The sequence below is a fragment of the Ursus americanus genome, chromosome 20 (genome assembly GCF_024610735.1).
Source record: "Ursus americanus isolate L20-20 chromosome 20, mUrsAme1.1.p, whole genome shotgun sequence".
NCBI classification, from domain to species: Eukaryota; Metazoa; Chordata; class Mammalia; order Carnivora; family Ursidae; genus Ursus; species Ursus americanus.
This window is the reverse complement of record NC_142146.1, coordinates 31172929-31198317: the sequence shown is the minus strand read 5'-3', so window position 1 is coordinate 31198317 and position 25389 is coordinate 31172929. Positions and strand designations below refer to the sequence as shown.

The 25389-nt window shown below is 50.7% G+C and overlaps 1 protein-coding gene across 3 annotated transcripts in view; it reads left to right on the top strand.

The window, feature by feature from the left end:
* Window positions 1-25389, top strand: part of SLCO2A1 (solute carrier organic anion transporter family member 2A1) — an 80356-nt gene that overhangs the window by 17777 nt on the left and 37190 nt on the right. For 2 of the 3 annotated variants that reach the window (XM_045791797.2, XM_045791795.2), the window contains exons 2-3: window positions 18737-18874; window positions 24435-24597. In XM_045791797.2, the coding sequence (XP_045647753.2) occupies window positions 18737-18874; window positions 24435-24597 (301 nt within the window). Of the gene's footprint in view, window positions 1-18464; window positions 18622-18736; window positions 18875-24434; window positions 24598-25389 lie in introns of those variants that run through there. The other variant, XM_045791796.2, reaches the window with a different exon arrangement.

The window sequence follows — 25389 nt, the reverse complement described above, 5'->3', positions numbered from 1 at the left end:
GCGTCAAGTATTTGCTTAGCTAATCTTTTCTCGTCTAGGGATGCTTATTGATGATTTCATTCATGAGTCTGAAACCTGCAGGTAGAAATCCCAGCCAAAACAAACCAGGTGTGGATGACGAAACCACATTCCCTTGCACTTGCCTTCAACACCTCTAGGTAAGGCAGCGTGGGATAGTCAAAGGAATCGGGAGGTGGACGGAATTATGCAGCCAGGGCTAGTGTGCCGGCCTCCCCCAGCAGTGCAGCTGGACCCTCAGCATGTGAAGAGACCGCGTGTCCAGATGGCCAGGTAGCCAAGGGAAGTGCCGAGAAATCATGAGATTGCCTCAGGTTTACCCCATTTTCTTTTTTTCTTTTTTTTTTTTTTTTTTGGTAATGAATTTGCACACAGAGGTTGGGCCTTGTCTCCAGGAAAGAGATGTCTGGAAAGAAAGATTCAGGTTAAAGCTCAGGAACCCACTTGAGTCTGAGGCCATAGTTCCCTAAGTGTGGTCCCTGTACTAGCAGCATCAGCATCACATGGGAGCTTGTTATAAATGCAGGTTCCTGGGCCCTATCCCAGAGCTTCTGAATATAAAACTGGAGGAGGGGTCCAGCCGGCTGTTTCAGCAAGCCCTCTGTGTAATTCTGATGCACCCTGACATTCTAGAACCTCTACTCTGAGGCAAGACACATATCAGGACACTGATTCACATGTGGAGGTCACTGGGATGTCTGTGATATCTTTGTCCCCCAGATACTCACGAAAGCGACTGATAGGAAGTAATCAATTAAACTGAAATGGTTGCCAGGGAGTGTCTCTAATGTGGAGCCATAGTTGATGGGAGGAACTTTGGGGAGCTTCCTGCTGCGTGTAGCCTGGGGCAAAGCCAAGGGCTATGCACGTCAGGCCCTGAGACCTGCCTCTGGGCCGGGAGAAAGGAGGTTGGGGAGGGTGCAGAGGGCAGAGCCTTCTCAGCCTGGAGGAGCATGGCCTGCCTCATGTTGGAATTCAGAGAATCTCCAGAGGCGCTCTGGGCCCATGGACTTGCTGTGCTAGGCTGACCTTCATCTCAATCTTTTTTACCCCAGGTAGTTTGGAGATGGCAAATGTTCTCAGGTCAGGGGTGTTTGAACTCATGTTATTTATAGCTTAAAATTAAATACCGTAGGTAAACAGAGAACTTGAGAAATTGGCTTCTTTCCCACGTGCTCCCACTCCTTCCCTCATTTCCTGTATTTAGACGGGACATGTCACAGAGCACGGAAGACCTTGATGCCCTGGGTGAGGCCTCCCAGCAGTGGAGGAGATCACTGCAGCATAGTCCCCTTGTCACTCCCTGGAGTCCTGGGCAGTGGGTGTGGGAGGGCGTGCCAGAGGGTGTGGGTAGCAGGGAAGGATGTTCTGGTTGCTTTTATCTAAACATGGCTTTCCGATGGGAAAGACGCTAGCATGCCTTCTTGACTTCCTGCCTTGACCTCTCATGTAACAGTTTCCTTTCCTCTCGAACACCAGCCTAAGACCTGAGGAAATTTTCCAAGAGAGGCTTTGGGCATTTTCTGCAGTGCTGACTGACACCCTCTCTTCTCTTTGCCTGAAGACTTGTTCCCACCCAGTTTCTTCTACCTTTCCCTCTGCAGGCCTGCCAGTGTTTTCTCCCTCTTCGCCCTTGAACTGGGAGGAAGGCAGACAGAGGGGAGGGGAGAGGGGGTACCTTAGGAGACACACAGGAAAGTCAAAGAGGTGAGGTCACAGAAGGAGCGGCCCTCTGTCTGCAGAAGTCCAGCAGTGACTTGAAGCAATGGAGAGAGTAGAGCTGGAATTGGTGCCCCGGGCCGTGTGCTGGCGAGAATGACTGCAGAAGACCACCGACATCCTGGTGCACTTTGGTGGTAAAGCTGCCCACCCCTTGAGGCTGAAAACTCAACGTGGACCAAGTCATGTATGTTGTTGGCAACCAACCTGCCTCTGTCAGGCTCCAGATCCTTCATCTTTCACATTAGACTTCCTGTGTCCCAGAGAGCTGTGCGGCCTCCTGATTCTCCTGCAAATTGAGCAAGTGAAGTTCTTTTTCCGGGAGATATTCCCCAAGGCTCCATTTCAGGCAAACACTCCATCTCACAGATGGTAACTTGCGGCTGTATGGAGCCTCACAAGGCATAGAGCTCTTCTGGCCTCAGGGAAAAGGAGCGAAAGGTAAAAGAGATAATGAGACAAGACATCTTCCCCTAGCTGTGGTCTTGCTCAAGGAGTGTAGTGTCAACTTTGCATAAAGCCCAAGGGGGGATTTCTTTCAAAACCCTGTGTGTAGCTACCAAGTTACCGTATTTTGGAGATTGGTCCTTGGATTCCATACAGTCCAAAGGATCTTATCCTTTCTTCTTGGGTGTGAGGTTGAATAGCTGTCACTACTCACCCAGATCTCTTGTCTTTTGAGTTCCCTCCTTCCCTTTCCTTGATCACTCACCAGCCCCCACTTCCACTTAGTCATCCAGTCACTGCCTTCCCTGGAGCTTTTCTCCTGCTGACGTCCACTGGCCCATGGCCAGCCCCTGACGGGAGGCTTCTTCTACCTGTTCCAAGACCTTGCATGGGCCTACGTGCCTCTAGTCTTCCTTCTCTCTCCTCTATTCCTCATCTTGTTACTGGTTAACCTGTCTAAAAATGGTTGACAAGCATTATTGCTGCCCACAGCTATTCAGTAATGGCCAAAGAGAGAGAGAATTCTATGGCTCTCCTTGGGCACCGGTCCTCTTTCCTGACTTGGTTTTCTCCTCTCACCTAACCAGAACTTTCTGAGACTAACCAGATCATTTCCTGACCCCTAATCCTGTCATGCTTTCGTTTTTCCACTCCTCATCTTGTCTCCTGGGCTAGGATGACCCTTTGTTCCTCTCTACATTCTGACATTCTCCTCGTCCTCAAACACCCAGCTCTGACCTTATTTCCTCCAGGAACCACTCCCTCGCCTTCTCATATTCCAAGCACGTCTGGCACCATTACTTGTATGGCTGCTCTAGCAGTTGCCATATCACCTTGAGAGTAGTTACTACTATACATCTGCCTCATCTTATTAACAAACTGCCCCCAGAGGGGTCTGGCCCTGCTTGGCCCTTGGTCTCCCCTGGAATATGCTTGGCCCATGACGGTATTCAATAAATATCTGCTTATCACATTATTTTTAATGTTCCTTCTGGGCAAAACTAGCAAATAATGCAATGCCCCCGCAAGACACACACACACACACACACACACACACACACACTCACAGCCCCCAATAAAATCTGTCAGAGCTGGCAGGCCAAAGGAATCGTAAACTGTGTCTGCACCTTTGCCAGAGGGAGGCGCTGTTTCAGTCATAGGGACACCCACGTTCAGTGAAGGGTAACTTGACTTGTGTGTGTTTTGAACTACGTGAGGTCTTTAGGAGTTGACCCACCCCTCCCCCGCCTCTCCCATATAACCCCGACTGCCGTGGAATCACAAGTGTGATGGCATTAAAGTGATGTGCAAACAGAGCTTGACAGGGAAATCAGAGTTAGGCCTACGAGGAGTCAAGGGAGGGCAGGGTGCAGGAGAGTGTTCTAGGCAGAAAGCAGCATGCACCGGGGGCAGAACCCCCATGCAGAGAGACACAAGTGCCTCCCGGAGCCAGCCATGCAAAGGAAGGAGGCCTCCTACAGGTGCCTACATGCTGGCAGGCACAGGTTTGCAAGAGTCTGGAAGAGCAAGTCAGTCTGGAGCTGTATCCTGTACAGGCTCTAGAAAAAATGGGGAGTAGACACTATTCTCTGGCCTGTGGCAAAATGCCTGCCGACGGACTCCCTGATCCTGGTGACAATTTGCCGTCAGCCAAGAAGACAGGTCATTCTACGTGACAGCTTTGAAAGGTGGGAGGAGAGAAGGAGCACCTCCTCCCCCCCTCCGCTTTGCATGGACTTCCTGTAACTATTGGCTCACATGGAACGGAGGTCCTTGTATTTGGGGAAAATTCTCATGGACCCTCCAGCTGTGGCTAGAAGGCAGAGGAACCTGAGAATGAGCAAGGAGACACCCAGTGTGGGGGAGAGGACCCTAAAGGCAAGACAGGTCAAGGATGGGAACAGGGGTGAGGCAGGAAATGGGTGCCCAGCACAGGAGGCCTTGGCGGTTACTGTGTTTGTTCACAGTGGACAATAAGTGAGTAATAGAGGAATGAAGGAAATAGCTGGGTGAATTTGGAGGGACTTAACAATTAAAAAATAAAGCAACCTGCTTCCTCAGGCACCTGAAAAACAAGTGAGAGCACCCTCCCTGGAGCTGGGGGGGGAAATATGGTGGCCCAGGGGAGGTCAAACAGGTTTCTGTGAGGGTCAGCTGAGGACAACTGGACCAGAGGGACAGGATTCTGTCACTGAACCTAGGAGATGAAGACCAAGGGGGCTGCAGATTCAGTGATTGGCAGAAGGCCTTGATATTCCTTGGCTTGTAGACACGTCAGTCCATTCTCTGCCTCCATTGTCTTGTGTATCTCGGTATCCAGATTTCTTTTCATAAAGGACACCAGTCGTTGGATGGGGGCTTATCCTATTCCAGTATGACCTCAGCTTAACTCGTTTACATCTGAAAAGAGCCTATTTCAAAACAATGTTACATTCACAGGTACCTGGAGTTAGGACTCTGACCCTAACATAATCCAAGGATATCCCCAGCAAGGAGGTTGGGGGCAACATCAGTGGTAGAGAGTGTCCTTAGTACTTTGCTGTGTGTTTCAGAGGCAGAGGGAGTCGGTCGTAGAGAGACATGCGATCAGTCATGAAGACCATAACAAGAAGTGTTGGGGGACAGCACTGTGGGTGGCATAGTCCTTCGGGTCCGTATCTTTGATATTTTGACTCTCATGGGTCAGTGAGGGGTCCTGAGACTACCAGGGTACATGCCCCTCTTGTGAACTACAGGAGGTCAAATGGCAGAATCTGGGATCATGATCGTAGCTGAGCACTTAGAGAAGACCTTTTATTGCCTTGAGGCATCTGAGGGGATAGAGAAATTCGAGTGTGGGACAAAGAGCCCTTCCTTCCTGCCGTCCTTCTACCTGCCACCAGATGAACAGAGGGAGGGAATACTCCAGAGGTGAGGTGATTTTCCTATGTAGCAGCAATCAGTTCACTCTGTTGCAGGCTGGGTTTTCCTTTTTCCTCCCCTGAATGTCTTATCCTAGCTGCCAAGGGCCTACTCCACTTGGGGCCAAGGTTTTAGGGGGCTGCATCTCTTTCGGAGTGATGGGATCTTGCAAGGGTGTGGGCCTCTGTGAGAACAGCCCGAGACTGTGAATGCTGGGTCCCTAAGCATGCAGGGGAATGCCAGGGTGATCAGAACGGGGTGTGACAGTGTTCCCATGCAGGAAAGCATGTCTCTGCCACTGACAGGCCTGTTGCAGGGGAGTCCCCACCTCTGTGCGTGCACGTGACGGGAGTGGCGGGCTGAGCACACCCAGCTGGTGCGTGTTCGTGCCTGTGTGCCTGTGTGTCTGTGCCCGAGCCTCCAGAGGCACTCTGACACCAGAGCAGCAGGAGGGAGAATGCTGACTGGGAGCAGCGCCCAGCACAGTGGCTGAGTCTGTGCCCATGGGCAGCCACACACCCATGTCAGTGCCTTGGCCTCTCAGGCTGGGCAGCAGCTCACCCTCCTCTCAGGCACCTGCTGTGTTTGACTCTCTCGCAGGCTCTGGATGCTTTGTTCTCAGCCCTCCACTGGGGCTTTGATGGGCTGAGCACGCTGTGGTTTATCGGGGAACTCGGCAGCCTCTGAGGGAGGCTGTGGGATTATCTCAGCAGGTTGTGGGTGGGCATGGGCTGCCCACGGCAGGGGTTTCCCTGGGCAAGGGCTCCTTCCTTATCCTGCCAGGGTACCCACCCATTTCCACCAAACCTTCTCTGGCTCCTCACCCGGTGGCCCAGGCCACACCCAGACGCTCACTCCCTTGCTCCCCTCCTCACTGTGCAGGGCAAGTCTCCAGTCTCTCGTCTGCTACCACACCTGGCGGGGCCAAGAGTCAAAGACGGGTCCAGGCTTTCATTTCTACAAATGGAGATGCTTGGGAGCTCTAATAGGGCACTTGGGAGTTCTGATAGGGTGAAACTCTGAGGAGAGTGAAAGAAGTAACAAGGGCTTGCTAAGCAACTTACCAGCCTCCAGAACTTTTTTGGGTACAATAGGAAGGAAAAAACCACCCATCTGTACAAAGAATTTATAATCTCTTTTAATCTCTTCACATCCACTTACTTTTGGCTTATGGGTACCTTGGTATTACTGGTTATCAAGCATTGGCCAAGCCATCGCCTCTTCTCGTCCAGTAGCAGCCGCACTTCTGTGGCCATTTCTCTCCTCCACCCTGCTGGCTGGTGACAGGTATATGCGAGCTGCCAGGATTGCCACAGGGCCCAAATACTCAAGGTGGTTGTAATTGTAGCCTGGGCTCCGTGCCCCGAATAAACAATGGGGAGTGTGTAACAGGAGGGACATTCTCTGCCACCAGAAAAGAAAGATCGGAGAAACTAACCAGGGGAGGGGACAGGAGTAAAGAGCCTCCAGGGAGAGTGAACGGCCCCCACCCTCAAAAACTCTGAGACAACGCCTCATCTCACAGGGGCTATTTTCCACTCAGTTTCCACTTTCTACCACAGGCTGAATGGAGGTAGCTTGGTACCTGAGAAGAGGCCCAGGTGGTGGGTAGCACAGCAAGAGCAGAAGGTGCCCGGGGGCTGGAACAGGGGGGGCACTGGAGGCTGGGGCACTCTGCTCGTTTTTTTTGTTTTTTGTTTTTTTAATAATAATATATTTTTTATTATATTATGTTAGTCACCATGCAGTACATCCCTGGTTTTTGATGTAAAGTTTGATGATTCATTAGTTGCGTATAACACCCAGTGCACCATGCAATACGTGCCCTCCTTACTACCCATCACCAGCCTATCCCATTCCCCCACCCCCCTCCCCTCTGAAGCCCTCAGTTTGTTTCCCAGAGTCCATAGTCTCTCATGCTTCATTCCCCCTTCTTTGCTCGTTTTTAATCTGAACTGGTGGGAATCTGTCGGAGGGTTTTTTACAGGGTCAGGACAGGCTGTGATGTCCATTTTCAGAAGATCTTGCTGACATAGCATGTGATTGTATTTCCATGAAGTGCAGCACAGGCAGCCTGACCTGTGCTGCTGGAAGTCAGGAGAGTCGTTCCCCAGGAGGTGGGGAGTGGCTGAGAAGGGCACGAGGGGCTTCTGGGAAGCAGGGCATGTTCTGTTTTTTGATCTGGGTACTAGTCCCTTAAGTGTCCTCAGTTTGTGAAATTCTGTCAAGCTGTTCTCTGTGACCTATGCCTTTTTTGTGTGAATGTTATACTTAAAGTTTCTGAAAAGATGACTACTGGCCCAAGAGCAGATTGGAAGGAGGAAGGAGTGGGCTTAGAAGAAGGGTAGGAACCTTGTCACCGTGGCCAGGCGGGATCTGATCGTGACTGGACTAGAGGGTGGCAGTGGAGCTGGAGAGTATGGCGTGGATTTGAGTCTTGGTTTGGAGATTGACGTCCCAGGGCAAGAACTGAAACTGAGAAGAGAAGATCCAGGGGAAGATAATGGTTTGGGTCATGAATTTCAGATACTGGTGTGGCGTCAAAGCTGAAATGTGTGGAATGCAGTTCACTGTGTGGCCCGGGGTAGAGGAGGGGAGGTCTGCCCTCCAGCAGTGGCAGGAGGCTTCAGTGGGCCTCAGGGGTGGCCCTGCAGGGGGTGAGTGGGGTGCCCAGGGCTAGCCTGTATAGAGAGAAGGGCAGAGTTTCTGAGGACAGAGCCCAGATACCATCCTCATCAGGTGGGGAGCCAGAGAAGGGCTCCCCCAAGGATTTCTGAGAAGGGACAGTCAGAGCAAGAGCACTGGGATGGCAGGTAACATCACAAAGGTGAGGGAAACCAAATGTGTCGAATGCTACAGAACTTAGGTAAAGTCACCTTTGGAGGCCACTGAATTGGACAGCAATCTTTTTTTTTTTTTTTTAAGATTTGTTTACTTGAGAGAGAGAGAGAGAGAGCATGCGTGTGGGGGGAGGAGCAGAGGGAGAGAATCCCAAGCAGGCTCCCCCGTGAACTGGGAGCCCGATGCAACACGGGGCTGGATCCCACAACCCTGAGATCATGACCTGAGCTGAAACCAATCATCAGACGCTTAACCGATTGAGCCACCCAGGCACCCCGATAACCAGCAATCTTGACAAAAACAATTTTAGGGACGCCTCCTTCCCCCAAATTCTCGTAAGATTGGGCAGCTCGGTGGAGCAGGATGTTGGCCTGATTTGGCCTCAGCTGGCTGCTACCACTTACCGGCTGTGTGACATGGGACAACTGTGTAAGCTTCCCTGAACCTCCGTTTCCTCATCCACAAACAAAAGGAATTCTACCTACCGCTCAGGGTAGTATGAGGATTAACTGAATGCAGCAAACATTGATTGGACATTTATGATGTGCAGCATAGCCAGATGCAGAAGATACAGGGTGACCAAGACGGACCCATGGGGAAAGACAAAATAAGTAAACAAACAAGATGATGTGAAGAAAATAGTCCCTTGGTGCTTCCCTGTGGCCAAAGCCAGCTTTCCTCCTGGCCAGCTTCCTGGGGATCCGCTCAGGGTTCTGAACTCTTCGGTACCATAGGCCCAGGCCCCACTTTCTCTCTCTCTGAAAAACCAGCTTCCCCTCCTTGCGAACTTCATCTTCAAACGCTTCAGGGAAGTGAGGGGAAAATATTAACAACCTATCTTATTACTACAAAGAATAGGAAGAATATAAAATATGGTGAAGTCTCCCTATTAATATAGTTTGAATGTGCTTTTCCTGCCATAAGTGGTTTCAAAGCAGTTTCCCTAACGGTGTCTTATTTCAGTCTAACAAATTACTCCTGTGCCAACTTCCGAAAAAGACAAATGACATTGTACTCCACGAAGGGAAGCTTTTCTGACTTAAAAAAGAAGAAATAACTGTGGGAATTTCTGCAGAAGAATTTGGACACGTATTCACATAAATGTCAACGATAGGTTTGTTTCAAAGTTTTTATTTTTCTGAGAACCCTTGAGCACCACGCTCTTAGCTATTCTGATAAATTCATTTAGTCTCATGTGCTCATGTTTCATTTCTTCTAGAATTTTCTTTTTAATCTATGATTTCTAAAGCCCAGACTGCAGTTCCCCATCGTCCCAGGCCATCTCTTACCCTCTGTTCTTCATTTTATCTTCCCTCGCAAATGATACCAAATCAATCCAGCCATCTGCCTTTTCCCTCCCTGGGGCCGAGGGTCAGACAGGAGAAAACCTGAACAAAACAACCACAACCAGAAGTATCTGAGGATCCCCGGTGTTAGGAGCTAGAGAGCTCATGTACCTCCCTTTTCTGTGCCCGGTGTCCCCTCAGACAAGGATGCCGCAGTGGCAATCCACGTGTTCTTTTACAGATGGTTCTGATCTTTGTACTCGCCAGGGCCCCCAGGACTCTGGCTTATCAAAGGCCTTTTCTAGCTCATAATTAATATTAAATACAAAAACACAAAATAATCACAAAAACTAAAAGAATTAGGCAGGTTGGGCTTTCCAGTGTCCATCCTAATTTCATCCTACATAGAGGCCGTCAGGTGAGATTTTTATCTAAGCTGAGTAGACTAAACTGAAAAATGACCAAAAGATCTCGCCTAATTCAATTCACTGGGAACCTGGCTCCGAGAGGTGCCTTGGCCAGGCCCCCCCGGGCGGTATGAAAGTGGGAGAGGGTCCACTTGGGCATGGTGCTCATCTGTGCCTACTGTAGTTTTCTGTAGCCTCCTGGCCTCTGCTGAGCCTCCGTCCTCCCTGAAGCAGCTCTCACGGGCCTCAGAGAGTGGCCTTTTTCAGTCATATTAGGAGAACCCTACCATACAGTAAGGCCACTCTGGACAGTAGAGGCTAGAAGGGGGTGCTGGAGAGACTGGTCAGGGGCCTGGCTTGACTGGTCTCCCCTCTGGTTCCCAGTTGCAACTCACCAGCCTGGCTACTTCGCCCTTAAGGAACAAGGAAGCTCTAGTGGAAATCATGTTTTTCTTTTTAGATTATCCTGATTTTTAGACATCCAAGGGCTCCCAGGACCCTGTCATATCAAAGGCTTTTACTAGTTCATAATAATACTAAAGATACCTTTTATTATCGCCACTATGAATACCACCAACTTTGACCCAAGACTAGCTATTTTGAATCTCTGAGCTTTATCTTGTTCAGACATTCTTCCTGCATGGGAAAATATTTGATTTCCTGAATCACTTCTTGAAAGAGACATTTCCCTTTGGGGCCACGGGGCCATGGTTTGGATCCAAAGTCACACCCTGCAGAAGGTACAGGAGGGGTAAGCAGGCCAACTGGTGAAGGAGACCTTTCACATCTGAGTCCTTGCTTTGCTCCCTTCTTTTTCTTTTGGTAGGACAGGAAAAAGGATCCCTGTCTCCCATACAGCTCTGAGGGGCCTCTCAGGTGGGCCTCAGAGGAGCCCATCCAGAGACCTGCCTCTCCTTTCAGAAGCCTACATGTCTCAGGTCACTGGGAAACAGCAAGGAATTACCCTTTCTGAGTTGTCTTCTTCGTCCCCATTTGCACTATGGCCTTTTTTGCCCAGAGCCTCACCTCCTAGGTCTTACCCAAGTGGTGAACTGCCAGCCAGGACTGAGAATGGGCTTTGAGGGTAGAGACACTGAAAGACACAAATACGAGTGGAGACGGGAAGACACCCAGAGCCAGTACCACTCTCTGGTCATGACCTTCTGTTGGAGACACACCAACCACTTTGGAAGATTCTGGTCAAATAAATGAGGTACCAGAATGCATGAATGTAGTAGGGAGGTATGGGGGAGATTTGTAGAGAAAGACCTGGGTACACATTTTTGTTTGACTACTTAGTCCACTGACAAGTGTATACTACTTCTTATCCCCATTGGAAAAGTGGGCACAGAATTATCAATTTGTTTGCTAGGCTGGCATCAGGAAAGATGTTGGGTTTATGATTCAAGATGGCAGACTGGATACATATTTGTCTCCCCTCATCTCCATCGCCCTCATAATAATGAGAATAATGAATGAAAGAATGGTGAAAGCTAGTAACAGAAAAAAGAGGAAAAGGGGAAAGAAATTATGAGTAGATGAACAGTTGCAAAAATTTCAGCAAGATGGAGACAGTTGGGAATGTTGGTGGACCAAGGAAGGGCCGCTCTCAGGTGAGTGCCTGGGGCCTATGGTATGGGGAGCCCTTGGACTGGGCACAGCCCTAGAGAACAACAGACTTAGAACAAGTAGGTGTGATAGAGACAGAAATGAGAAGTGGGGCTGAACCCCAAGGGGTAATATAGAACATCCCTTTACCTCTGGAAAGCACAGGTAACCTTCTCCATGAGCTGAGGAACCATCAACTAGCATGGGCGTTCACGGAGCAGGGAAGCCCTGCTCCTTCGGGCTCCTGGCTGGCTTGCCACAGAGTAAGTGGTCCAGTATTATTGCACATATACATGGAACGATTACAAGTTGGGAGGAACAGGGAGAGGGGTGGGAGACACAAGAGTGAGGGAGCTAAGTCCTCTCCTCTAATGGCATGAGGTCTACAGTGACAAGTCAGGGAGCTGCAGAACAAGTTATTATTTTGATATGCGTGGATGTAATGCACAGGAAAGCTGACCCAGATGTGGCTGTCCCTGGCCTGCTGCACTGGTGGCGGGCTCGAGCTGAGTGCAGGCCTGGGCCTCGGCGTTCTAAGCCCTTCCATGTTACTTGTTTTTTTAAAAACATATGCATGTAGTACGTTGATTCAGAATGAAGGGGAAAGATGAAAAAGAGAAAAGAGATGGAAGTGGATTTGTGATTATATAGGAGGGATTTCAGTTGACTGTGAAAAGGGGTTTCTGAATGCCAGGTGTCGCTCAGACCCCCTCGGGTTGTCAGCGTGGCCGTGCAGTTCTGGTGCTTCCTGCCAGATGTGTGAGGCTGTCTGGGGTGCCGTCAGCTCCAGCCTAGGCACAGGGGCAACAGAAGGGACGCTGGGGCCACATTTTGACTCCCAGAGGTTGGAGGAATGAAAGCAAGCAGCACTGTGGGGTCTCCTCCCTCCCTCAGAGAGAACTGTAGAGTGGCCCTCAGCATAGCCCTGAGCTCTCCCCAAATTGCTGGGGAAAGTGAGAATAAGGTCCTACCGTGCTCTTCTTTTCTCTTTCTTCTCTCTCTCTCTCTCTCCCTCCCTGCCACCTTCTCTCCCTCCTTCCTTCCCCCCCTCCCTCCTTTTCCTCCTTCCCTCCTTCCTTCCTTCTGAAGAACAGCTCCATTGAGGTTGCTGGCAGCTGCCATTTGGGGGGGTGAAGCAGTTGTTCAAACTGGGCGGTCATAGCCTATGTCTCAGGCCCCACCTCCTGCCCCTGTGGGATTTTCTTCCCATTCCTAGGCTCCCTCAGTATATTAAATTATCTCAGAGACATCACATCCTAGTGGACATCAGGCCTCAAGTGAAGTTTTTGGAATTTTGCCTTCCCCAGGATATGTGTGGGCAAAATCAGAAGTGGTTGACAGCAGAGGCGGTGATCAAACAGGTCGCAACCTCCTGGGGATCACATTTCAGAACTTCTGTCCAGGTTCCCTATAATCACAAGTGGATGCCTCAGATCATCATCCTAATGCTTGGTTTGGAAAAGAGGATGAACGGGTAAAGTCAAGGACACCACGCCCTGGCTGCGCTTTGACCCTTTCTCATGCATCCTGAGCTGCGAGGTTTCCCTCCTTGTCCTTATGGTTCACCCTTATGGCTATATTACTTACATCAGGAAGCCCCACTCTGAACCTCCACTTGCCATCGCAGAAGCTCATCAGCCTATTGTAGCTCTTTGGCATGGGTAGCAAACAGATTTCTCTTCATTCGAGGAAAGATCTTCATGACCACCCCAGTTTCCTCTCCAGGCCTCCTCTTCACGTTTATTAGGGTTGGGAGAAGGAATGGAGCCGTGGGTGTGAGCATTTGGGTCTTAGAGCTTACAGCCCACCACACCTTGTGGTGACACCCCTTGCATTAGCCTTCTGCTCGAGCTTCCTTCTGCAAGATGGTGGCTAAAGACGTGCGGTTTTACACACATGGAACCTAGCTGTTTATACTGGCATACCACACAGACTTCACCATTTACGTGGGTTCTGACCCTCTCAAAGTGGGATCCTTGAATAAATAAATGTATTCCAATGACGCGGCCAATGCTTATAATATTAAAAAACAAAATGGGGCACTTGGGTGGCTCAGTTGGTTAAGCGTCTGACTCTTGATTTCAGCTCAGGTCATGATCTCAGGGTCCTAGAATCAATCCTCACATTGGAGTCCACACTGGGCTTGGAGCCTGCTTGAGATTCTCTTTCTCTCTCCCTCTGCCTCTCCCTCCATCCCCCCCCCCACTCTAAAAAAACAAAACAAAACTGTGGATTTCCCTTCAAAGCCTCAGAACGTTATTTTGAATACTTTCATGGTTGCAAGTCTATTTAAAAATTAGTTTTTCCTTAAATCAACTCTATTGAAATATAGTTTATATATAACAAAGTGCTCAGATTTTAAATGATTGATGAGTTTTGACAAATGTATACATCGTGTAAATCCTGCCACAATCAAAATATAAAATTTCTACCACCCCAGAAAGCCCCTTCAGACATAAATGCAAACATCAAACTTTTTAGTTTGGGTTTAGAAACACCCAACAATGATTTAGCATTGAGCCAAGTAAATGAGTGGGGCAGCAGAGTGGACTCAACGCTGCTTTGTGCCTTGTGACCTTTGCGGCCTATGGCCTGACCTAAGGCCGCACCGAAGGGGGGCTGATATGACTGAGGACAGACCATTGGAATGAACCTGCAGCTTCCTGAGTGACTACTCTGATGGACTAGTTTCTGGGGCAAAGACTCATGAGTTAGAGTATTTAAAGACACATTAATTCACTTGACAACAACTGAGCCCCAGCTATGGACCAGGCATCATTCCAAGCAATGGGAGAGTGGCACCCTAAAAACCATTCATCATCTTTCCTCCCTGCAGTCTCTGTCTGGTGGGGGGACATGCCAGTAAGTGAGAATGATGTAATTTTAGGAAGCTAAGAAGTCAAAAAAGTAGAGTGAGGGGATAGAAAATCATGGTGTGCTATTTTAGGAAAGATAATACAGCCATGTAACACATCTTTATTTTATTTTCGTTTTGTGAAGAAATCACAAGGCTGATTCTACCATAAGCTGCTTTTTAAAGTGACATGGGATCTTCCTGAAAGTGTATTTTGCAAAGTGCTAGTATCTGTTATATATGTATATATATTAGACTGTGCGTTGGGGGAGGAGGGTTCCATGGTTGGAGAAGTATGGAGAAAGTTGGATAAAACAGTTAAGCAGTTCTTGGCCAAAGACTTTTGCAGAGTCTTTAATATGCTAACACGAATTGTAAATCTTCATGAGGCAGGATGATAGTAAGCAAAACTTTCCATACTTTTTTCTCCTGGGAATGCTTTCAACTTCAAGCATCTCAAGTGAGTGGTGTTCTGCATGGCACCTTGTGGGAAATTCTGCTCTAGAGTTCTCATGCAGCAGGAGGATGGAAAGCAACAGAGAGGCTCAGTTACTTGGGCAAGTGAGGGGAGTGGAAGAAGTCTCCACTCACTGAGCATCCCTCACATGTGCGATACTCACTGTGGTCCAGGCAGGGGGCCAAGGGCTTAGATGTGCCCCTGTGGAGGCCGCACGACAGCACCGTGAGCAGGAATCATCATCGCTCCCATTTCTTAGCAGGGAAGCTGCTAGCGGAGAGGTAAGATACGGAGCCAAGGGTCACGCCGTTCCTTGCAGAGTCTGCTCGTTTGACTCTGAATCCAAACTCTCCACACCCATAAAACTGTGTTGTCTGAAGGATGGTGGAGGGTGACGGCAGCCCGACTAGCAAACCTTTTCCTTCTCCCACCAGTGCATCCACGTGGACTCTTAAACCCCGTGTTCTATTTCTCCTGCAAGGGTCAGTGTTCGCTGCTCCGTCTCATGCTGGCCATGGAGTGAGTTCTTGGTAAGATCAAGCAGCCTGCGTCGTGGTGCCAGGGTCCGGTCCGCATAAGCTCAGGAGGTGGGGTCAGATGGCTGTGACCCTGAGTGGCCCTGGCCAGATAGCTCTCCTGGAACTATCCATCCACTTCTTCCCCTTGCTGGCATTTTCTCCCCTGCGGCTGTGCATCTGCTCATTCCTCTCCATCTGCTGAAGCCACTGGAATGAGGGGCCCACATGGACGCCAGCACTTCTACCAGGACACCCGGGAAGCGCCCAGACCTGACAGGGCTGCAGTGGCCAAAAGTGATGAAGTTGGCTTTGTGAGGGGGCGTAGGACGTGGAAAGGTGCTGGCTGGCTCTAGGCAGAGTCTCCTACCTATCGAGGGGTAGAAAATAGGAGATTTCTGTATTTCCTGGAAAGAGCAAAGGCATGTCTTTCAGGAAAGACCTGAGACATTTTTTCTCCCACTGTCCTCACCTTCCTCTCATGAGACTGCTGGGGAATTTGGTAGAGGTTAGTCACTCCTATTAATTCATTACTAATTTGGTTAGAGGGAGACTGGTCTTTTCTGAGCTTTATGCTCAGAAACTCGGGTGTTCCAAAACTGAACTTGCTGTCCTCCCGCTCTGTATATCCCTCCACCTGGGGCCCCTGTCTCCACACATGGCCTTGCCCCCTTCCTGGCGTCGAGGCTGGAAACTCTGCTCCTTTTCTTCCACCCTGAATCAGTCCACCTGAATTTGGTCCAGACCTCATACTCTCTCCCAGGCTTTATGACAGCCCTCACTCCTGCTGGATGCCACCTCTACTGCCAACCATGTGCCAAGCCATCAAGAGGCCTCTGCAGCCACAGGGTACTGTGATTTTTAGAAGCAACTTTGAACTAGACACATAACTGAGCCCCATGCTGGGCAAAACAAGCCAAGAAGACGTAGTTATTGAGACCAACAAGGGGAGATAATTCTGTCCAGATCGTGAGCAAAGACACAGACAATGAATGTGTGCTGTGGGGAACTTGAGTTGTATGACCTTGTTGAAGTTTGAAGGGCAAGGTGTGTGGTAGCAGGTGTTGCAAGCAATCTAGTGCTGCATTACAAAGCAACCCAGAACTTAATGCTTCAAACCATGACAGCGTTCGGTCTGTTCACACATCTGCCATCTATATAAGGCTTGGTGGGATAGCTAATTTTTGCTCCACTTGGCATGAAGGCTGGGGCTGGAATCCTCCAGAGGCTCTTTCAGCAACATGTCTGGCAGTGGATGCTGGTTGCAGACTGAAACTTTAGCTGGAGTTGGCAGGAACAGTGACATGTGACCGCTCCATGAGCAGGGAAGACTGGACTTCCTTACAATGTGATGTCTGGCTTCTAAGGATTCCAAGAGAGAAGGAGCCAGACAGATCCTCTGTCAGGACTTAGCTTCAGAAGCTACATAGCATCACTCTGCTTCATTGTCTTTATTAGAAGCAAGTAACTAAGATCAGCTCTGATTGAAGGGGAGGGAACACAGACCCCACCTCTTGAGGAAGGAATGTCACTGTCACACTGGAAGAGATGCGTGAAGGACAGGAGATACTGGTGTAGCCATCTTCGTAAACTACAGTCAGCCACAGCAGGCATGGCACAGGAGGCAGGCAAGGTCTAGGGTCTACAGCATCTTAAACAGCGAACCAAAGGCATGGGGTTTTTATCTTGTAGGAAGCAGAGGGGCCAGTGAACAGTATTCATTTGGGATAGCCCGCTCACATCTGAGTTTGAGAAAGCTGTCCTGGGGGTGGTGGGATGCAGGATTTTCAGGGGGCAGGCAGGATGCCAGTGAGGGATTGCTGCAGTAATCCGGGGAGATAGGTGGGCCGGAGACAAGGCATGACCCGCACACACAGCACAGGGCAAGTTGGAGAGGTGCCAACGGGAAATCAGGGGGCTTCCACCACTTTTGATTCAGGAGGCCTGGCTTTGGGCCCGAATTCTATATTTCAAAGACACCACCACCTCCCACCTGGTGATTATGGATCAAAACTGAGGTAAGAACCACCAATTTAGCCCAATTGCCGCACAGGGAAATCAAGGGCCCGAGAGGGCGGGAACTGGCTAAAGTTGCTCAGTGGAGTGAGCAGCAGGCCCCAAACTGGTCCAGCCCAGGTTTCTCAAGCGCGTAGTCCCTAAGCCCAGAGCACCAGCTGCATGCAGGGTGCTGGGCAGGCATTTGGCATCCCCCTCTCTGGACTTCAGTTTCCCCATTTGTAAAAGACAGTGGGATTAGTTTTCAAAAATGCCTGTATCACAAAAACTTAAGAATTCCAATATATGAGGTGAAGCAGAGCAGAGGCTCCCCAGGGAGGCAGGGATGGAGTACTACCTCTGCCTCCACATGTACAGGCTTCCTTCTGGAGCGAGGAGCAAGGTGGCCGCAGGCTCAGGAAGGAGGCAGTTGGGAGAGGCATGGGGTTCCGTGGGTGTAATGGCCTCCTTGGACTTGGAAACTATGAGCATGGTGCGTGGGCAGGCAGCCAGTGCCGGGCCCTGTTGGAAGCCCCAGGCTGGCCTCACCAAGGCTCTGCCCTGGCAGGTAGGAGAGGGAATGTCAGCTCTAATCCCACAGCCTGGAGAGGGGCCCCTGCACACGGGGTGGGCTCGGCTGTGCAAGGAAACGGAAATGAAGGTGGAGCCCCAGTAGCTGTCCTAAGATGCCAGCCCTTCAATTAAGGGAAGAACTTTGGCAGGCTATGAAACACCAGGGCACCCCACCCTCCCCTGAAGGAAAAGTGCAATCTTCAGAAAGGGGCACCTTACGGGGGAGCTCAGGGATGTGGGGCTCCTGGCTCTGAGCCTGCTCTGGCCCAACCCACCAGCCGAGAACCCAGGAAATCCCAGAGCTCAGCCTGGAGCCAACTCCAGATGCTACAAACCGCTGTCCAGCCTCCTAGCTGTGTATCTGTCCCATCAACCCAAAACTTAAATTCACGCACAAGACAGGCACGTGGGATGGGATAGGATGCAAAGACAATGGCCTGGGGCTTTCCCGGGGACCCTATCATCTGCCCAGGAGAAGCAAGCGCAATCACAGATACCCCAGATAAGAGGTGATGACAAGCTGGGGGGTAGCCATTCAAACCAGGTGGTTTGCATCATCATGATGCATTAGAGGTGAGCCTCAGAGAATGGGTGTTGAGGGTAGAGACGGGAATGGAAGACAGGTCAAGATGAGTGAAGCAATGTGGCCTAGGGCTTCTTGTGCCCCTGGGAGTGACCTGGACTGGTGGGAGAGTCGCCTCCAGGCCTCCCAGGACACAAGGGGGAGGGCAGAGCAGTGCCCGCTGGGTACGGTGGTGCGGCGAGGGAACTCAGCAATGCCGAGTGCCCTGGATGTGGGCCTGGTGAGTCAGGCCTTTGCCTCAGGGGCGCTTCTCTAGCCCTGAGGTTTTGCAGGGCCATTTCTGCTGACTGGGATGTGGATGGCAGGAGTGGGAATGGCGGACAGCACGGAGCGATGCACGGGGTAAAGCACTGGTGTAACCATGACACTGTTTCACCCTCAGGACCATCCCGTGATGGAAGTGTTCCCAGGGAACAGGTGAGGCAACAGGCCAGACTGCGGGCCGCCATGCCGCAGAGGTCCCACGGTGGAAGGCTGGGGTCCTGGCGGGGCCAGCGGCCCCGGGCCTCACCAGCCGCGTGTCTCCCCACAGGTGTTCGTGCTCTGCCATGGCCTCCTGCAGCTCTGCCAGCTCCTGTACAGTGCCTACTTCAAGAGCAGCCTCACCACCATCGAGAAGCGCTTCGGGCTCTCCAGCTCCTCCTCAGGCCTCATTTCCAGCTTGAACGAGGTAAGCAGGAGCTTCTGGTCCCTCAGACCCCACTCGTGCACCCGCCTGATCCCAGGGTCCTGCTGGGGGCTCTGGGGGGGACAGGGGCACGGGGAGCTGGGAGGTACACGTGGGGAATAGGGACCGCTAGATGCAGTAGGCGTGGTGGCGGCTACAGTTCCTGAAGCTTCCCTGCATCAGGCCCTCAGCAAAGAGCGTCTGGCAGCGCCTGACCTTGGGGCCTAGCCACCGCAGCCCCGTGAGTCCTCCCACCTGACAGATGAGAGCGCTGAGCGTGTGCAGCGGCTCGCCCCAGGGGTGCAGGGCTGTCTGCTTCCAAACTGTGCCTCTCTGATTGAGTTCTGTGACCACTCACAAGTTTACGTGGCCTCTGCTCATCCATAGTCCGGGGCTAGATGAGTCTTAGCCGTGCAGGTGGAGAAGCAGCCCCAGGCCTGGCGGCTCCTGTCTTAGCTGATCGCAGGAGCCAGAGCTGCACAATGGCCTTGACTCCCAAACAAGGTCAGATCTCTGTGACCTCCCTGCAACGGGGATTTCACACCGTCCCTCGGTGACTGCACATCAAAATTAGACGAAGATGGGGTGGCCCCAGAGATCGGGAGTGGAAGGTCAGAGGACAGGGTCAGCTAGGGGTCACTGGAAATCAGGGAGGAAGAGGCAGAGAAGGCAGCAGAGCCCCCTCCGTTGCAGCTGCAACACTGGTGGTTCCACGTGAGGAGATGGGGCTCCCTGGCCTGGCTTCTCTCTTCTCCTTCCACAAGGCCCACTGTTCTGCGATGGAGGCATGGCCTCCCCCTCCCAGAGCAGAAGTCGATCTTCCCTTGACTTAGTGGAAATCAGGCTGATGTAGTAATTTAGAGCCTCGCCTCCACCAGAGCAGCTTCTCAGATAGAGCCATAAGAGAAAGTGGGGTGCCTCCTAGCATCACCCTCAGCCACTGCCTCTCAGTTTCCCCATCCCCCATCCTGCTTCCAGCTGGAAACGCTCCTTTGCCCTCACTCCTTCACCCTCAGTGGCTGACACAGCAGTGCCCTCAGGAGCCCCTGCCCTGTCCAGGTCCCCCTTGCAGTCCCTAAGAGTGGGGGTGTCTCTGCATAGCCATGGTTTCCAGATGAGGAAGCTTGCATCTAAAACCTAAGTGCCCCATCCAGGCTAGCCACGTCCATGCACACAGTGCAGCCAGCATCTGAGCCCAGGTCTGTCTGATGGCCCCCCATGCTAAGGCCTCCCTCTGAACCCCAACCCACCTCTTCTACCAGTCCTCCCCCCTCCCTTGTCCACAGCCCTGCTCTTCCCCAAATCCTCTCCTCCAAACACATGGCCAGAATCTCTCTTGGTGCCCCTCTGTGCACACACGCCCCCAGCATGGGCTGTCTCCTGCACCCGGGACATGCAGGTACTTGCCCACATGCAGCCCTGTGGCCCATCAGTCATCTCTGCTGGCCTCAAGGCCTCACCTCTGAAATCCTTCCTGGAGCCACTGCTTCCTGTCTGTGTCTGTGTCCGTGTGTTTTAGCGTGTGCGTATGTGTGTGCGTGCACACGTGTGTCTCTATCTGTGTGTCTGTGTCGTGGCTTCCTGTGATGCCAGTGACCGGTCTACCTCTCCACATAGACTGTGCTCCTGCAGCTCGGCTAGCTCCTGCACAGCGGGGATCACAGTACGGGGACCTGGCACCCTTCCACCGACTGCACCCTCCTCGTGTTGGCCTGTGACTTTAATAGTTCCCCTGGCACATACTGTCCTCACTCATGAAGGGAAGACAGAATCTCTGACATTCGTGTCACTGCAGTCCTATCCTGAGACCCTGGCAGGCGTCACTAATCAACCACAGTCGTCTTTCCAGCTGAGTCCAGACTGAATCCTTCTCAGCACCGTGTTCTAGGCACGCTACTAATCAGTATCAGATTAGTTATCAGGCAGCGGCCCAGTCTCAGAGCCTTCCAGGCTGATGGGTGAGTGAAGGGGAGGGGAGGGCTGGGTACTAAAGGCCAGCGGCAGGATGAGGAGCTTAGCTGATGGGAGAAGACATGGGCATCTTGCCCTGTGAAGCGGCTGCTTTTCCTGCCCACTGCTAAAGGCCAGGCCTGAGCAGACAAAATCAGAGGGAGCCCTAGAGGCCCCCCTTAATGCCTCCCACCAGTTTGCCCTGCGGCCCCCTGGGTTTGGGACACGGATGGGCAGGGATGTGTTACAATGGGGCTTGGTAAGGACGCTCAGATGGTCTAACAGGAAGTCCACAGAGCTGTTGTAGAGGGGCTGAGGGGCTAAGGCGTGGACTACAGAGGCTCTCCTCTCCTCAGCTAGAACAGCTTCATGTATATATATAAAATGATTATTATATTATATTATATTATATTATATTATATTATATTATATTATAGAAACACTGTTTTTGCCAAGGGATTCCACTGCTGAAGAAAAGTTTGGGGACCAAGGACTTAAGCCAGCATCAGCCATAACAGCTGTGGAGGTCCCACTTTCCGCTGAGAAATGAGCGCGTGCCCTGGGAGTGCTGGAAGGGCCAGTCCAGATGGGCGGGGCCCAGGTACCCCAGGCCTTCCTCCCCCTTTGGGGCACTCTGCCGTCCCTCACCCAGACCATTTAAAGTCAGCTTCAGTTAGCTTAGCTGATGTAGTCTGACACTTACAATCATTTCTTGAAAAAATGATAGAGAAATAAAAAGATGGGGAGATAAAATCTAAGAAGCTTAAGAATAACGCTTTGCTTCCAGGTATGGGTTTCAGAATCTCCTAGAATAATATCTGGCCAGGGCTGGAGCAGGCCAGATCAGGCTGCTGGATCAGGCTGGGCTACCTCCCCACACACCTTCACACCCCCTTTCTGTGTGTTTTTAAACCATCTTACTCTTGGCCGCAAAGGAGGGGTCTTATGGGCAGTTGTGTCCTCTTGCAACAGCCTGTCATTTGTTCATTCATTCACTTATTCAACAAATATTTAACGAGTACCAACTATGTGTCAAACATTGCTCTAGGTGCAGGGAGGCAGGAATGAACAGAGATAAAAATCTCTGCTCGTGTAGCATTCTAGTGATAAATATAACCTTTGTTTATAGAAATAAATAAAACTTGGTAGATCAGATTACAGTAAGTGCTATGAAGAAAAATTAATGGAGGGGAGTGGTGGTTATATTTGAAATAACTATTTAAATTATAAAAATATTTAAATATAATTTAAATTATAAAATATATTTAAGTATAGCTTAAATTATAAGCGATATTTAATTATTATAAATGTAAGTTATACTTAACTCCTTTTTTATTGATATATAATTGACATTTAACCTGATATTAGTTTCAGGTATACAACATAATGATTGGACCTTTGTATATATTGCAAAATGACCACCACAATAAGTCTAGTTAATATCCAGCATCTCACATAGTTACAATTTTTTTTTCTGAGGAGGAGAACTTTTAAGTTCTGCTCTCTTAGCCACTTTCAAATAAATGATACAGTGTTGTTAACTATAATCACCATGCCGGGCATCCCCGTACTTACGTCTTTTATAACTGGAAGTTTGTACCTTTTGAGCACTTTCACCCATTTCGCCCACCGCCACCCCCTTATTTTTCAGAGAAGCCCTTCATGAGAACTTTCCATTTGAGCAGAGGTCTAAAGTAGGTTAGATGGCAAGGAAGCTCTGTGGACAGGTAAGAGAAGGGGCAGCAAGTACAAAGGCCCCGCGGAGGGTATGTGTGCAGCTAGGAGGACAGCTGGAGGCAGAGCAGCTGGGGCGGAGGGGAGGACAGGGTTGGAGGAGAGCAGGTCAGAGCCTTCTCGGGGGAGGAGGACAGGCTCCGTAGGGCTCTGGAGGCTCTGGGACAGACTTCACCTTGACGGTTTGGAGTTTGAATGGAGGGAATGTGGTCTGATGTGTCAGCAGAACCACTCCGGCTGCTGGGTGGAGAATAGGCTGCAGGGAGGCAAGAGGGGAGGCAGACGTCTGCTGAAAGGAGGAGGCTGCTGTAAGAAGTTCAGGTAGGATACGGCCAGGGCTCAGACCAGGAGGTAGTGACAGAGGTGGGAGAGAAGCAGCTTGCAGGTGGCTGCTGAAGGTCCAGATGGCTGACGGCTGCCTGTGGCTGTGAAAGAGCAGTCAGGGATGACGCTCAGGTTTTTGGCTTGAGGCATTGGTAGGATGCAGGTGCCAATTCACTGAGATGAGGAGGACTGGGGTGGGGGGACCAGGTTTTCGGGGAGGGGGAAGATGAGGTGTGAGATTTGGCTGTGCTGAGTCTGTGAGAATTAGAAGCACACACAGAACATGGAAGGCCATGGGACCAGATGAGCTCACCAAGACAGGAACGGAGGTTCAGGGACTGAGCTATGGGAGTTGAGAATTCAGGGAGGCAAGGAGGAACGAGCCAAGGAAATGGAAAAGATGCTGCCAGTGGAAGAAAACTAGGAGAAGGTGGTATCCGGGAAACTCAGTGAAAGAAATGTTTCAGGAAGGAAGAAATGGTCATCTGAATCACATGGTGCTGAGAGGTGAAGTAAGAAAACTGAGAACTGGCCAGTTGGTGATCTTGACAAGAGTCATATACCAAAACGCTGGCTCCTGTTTCCTGAGACAGGGGTACCTGCTTTTCCAGCCAGAAGGAGACTGTGGTCTGGACAGGGCAGGGTTGTGGGTGCTGACATTCAGGGCTCCTCCAGTCCAGGTGAGCTTACATTCTGGGCCAGAGGATCTTCTCTTTGGATGGAGTTGTAGTCAGAAGATTTGCCAATACCCTGTTCTATCATTTAAGACCTTGCTCCCTAAGCTGGGCCTTCACTTCCCTTCCCTGGCGCAGGGTGGGGCTGGGAGACCACACCTTCCAGGGAGCACCAAGAACAGGGAGTTACTGATGTTTACGGCCCGGAAGGAACTTAAGGATGGCTTAGTGCTCCTCCCTCACTGACAGGAGTGGAAGTAAGCCCAAGGAGGGCCGGGGCAGGTTAGTAGCAGAGCTGTGGGGCAGAAACCCACTTCTCTGGGAGGCAGTAGACGGGTCCAGTTAAGACTGGGTGCTTTAAACTCAGGCAGTCCCAGTTCAAGCTACCTCCTAATCTCATAGCCAGGGCAAGTTACCTACTATTCTGAGTCCCACTGTGGTCACAGAAAGAGAGTTGTTGCATGATGAAATGAGACAGTACATGTTGCTTGGTGGTTATTCTGACTACCAAGCCAGCGTCCCTAGGGCATTTAGTTAGAGAGTATGTGCTGTTCCTAGGAGCCAGCCAGAACTGGAGGCTTCCTTGGACTTTGCCCCAAAAGGTTTGGGACTAAGATGGTTGAAATTTCAGCGATGAGCTTTTCCTGGTCTCTAGATACTTCCCTATGTCTGGTCCAGGAGGCTGAGGCTGGGAAGGGATTCTGACAATAGGGGAGAGCTGAAACAGCACCTCCTGGGCCCCCTGTGAGGCTCTGGGCGAGGCTGGCACTGGGGGGCTCTTGCCTGTCTGCTTTTCCTCGTCCAAGTACAGTCAGGTCTTCTCTGTGGGTGAGTAGGGACAGAGTCTCTGGCCTCACTCAGCTTCTCTGCTATCTCTGCAGATCAGCAACGCCATCCTTATCATCTTTGTCAGCTACTTCGGCAGCCGGGTGCACCGTCCACGGCTGATCGGCATTGGGGGTCTCCTCCTAGCTTCAGGTGCCTTCGTCCTCACCCTCCCACACTTCCTCTCAGAGCCCTACCAGTACACCGTGGCCAGCGTTGGTAAGTGGCCTCCAACGCCTGCTTCAAGGGGATAAGGAAGGAGTGGGCATCTCACCAAAGTTGGTGGAGATGCTTCTGGGGCAGTGAACACCACTCTAGGCCATGCTGTCCGCTCCCAGCAGAAAGTATCCTTGGCTTTTATTTTTTGCTTCTCCCCAAAGCACATCTGAAAGTGAAAACATACAGAATTGTGTAGAGCTTCGGAGCAGCCCTGACTTGCTGAGGTCAGGGCATGCGGCTGGTGGCTCACCTCCCCCTGTGATTCCCTGTAATTCCCTGTGCTCCATGCAAGGAAGGATCCAGTGCACACAAGCAGGGATGCTTTTGAGCAGTGCCTGTGATGGGCTTGGCGGAGGCTCAGAGCATTGCCCATGATGAGATCTGTGGGTTTTCTGCATGTTTAATCATGTGTTTAATACTTCCTGACATTTGTACATTCGTCCATCATTCTTTAGGTTACAATACACTTAAACTGTGTTCTCATTTGATTCTCCTGGACACCTGTGAAAGGGAGAGAAAGGTCTAAGATGAAAACTTGGCACTCAAAGTTGTCCAGTTGTCCAGTAACTTTCCCAAGGGCACCAGTCAGTTAGGGTCTAATTCTTAGACAAAGTAGCCCCTTCTGTAACAGAGTCTCTGGTTCTTAGTGATATGCCCTGTGGTAGGGAGAGATGTATGAGGATTTTACGTAAGTAATAAATAAGGAATTAAATAACATGAAACTGCCTGGTAAGAGTTCCATTTTCTTTAAAAAATTATTTTATTTTTTAATATGAAAAAATCAAAATATAG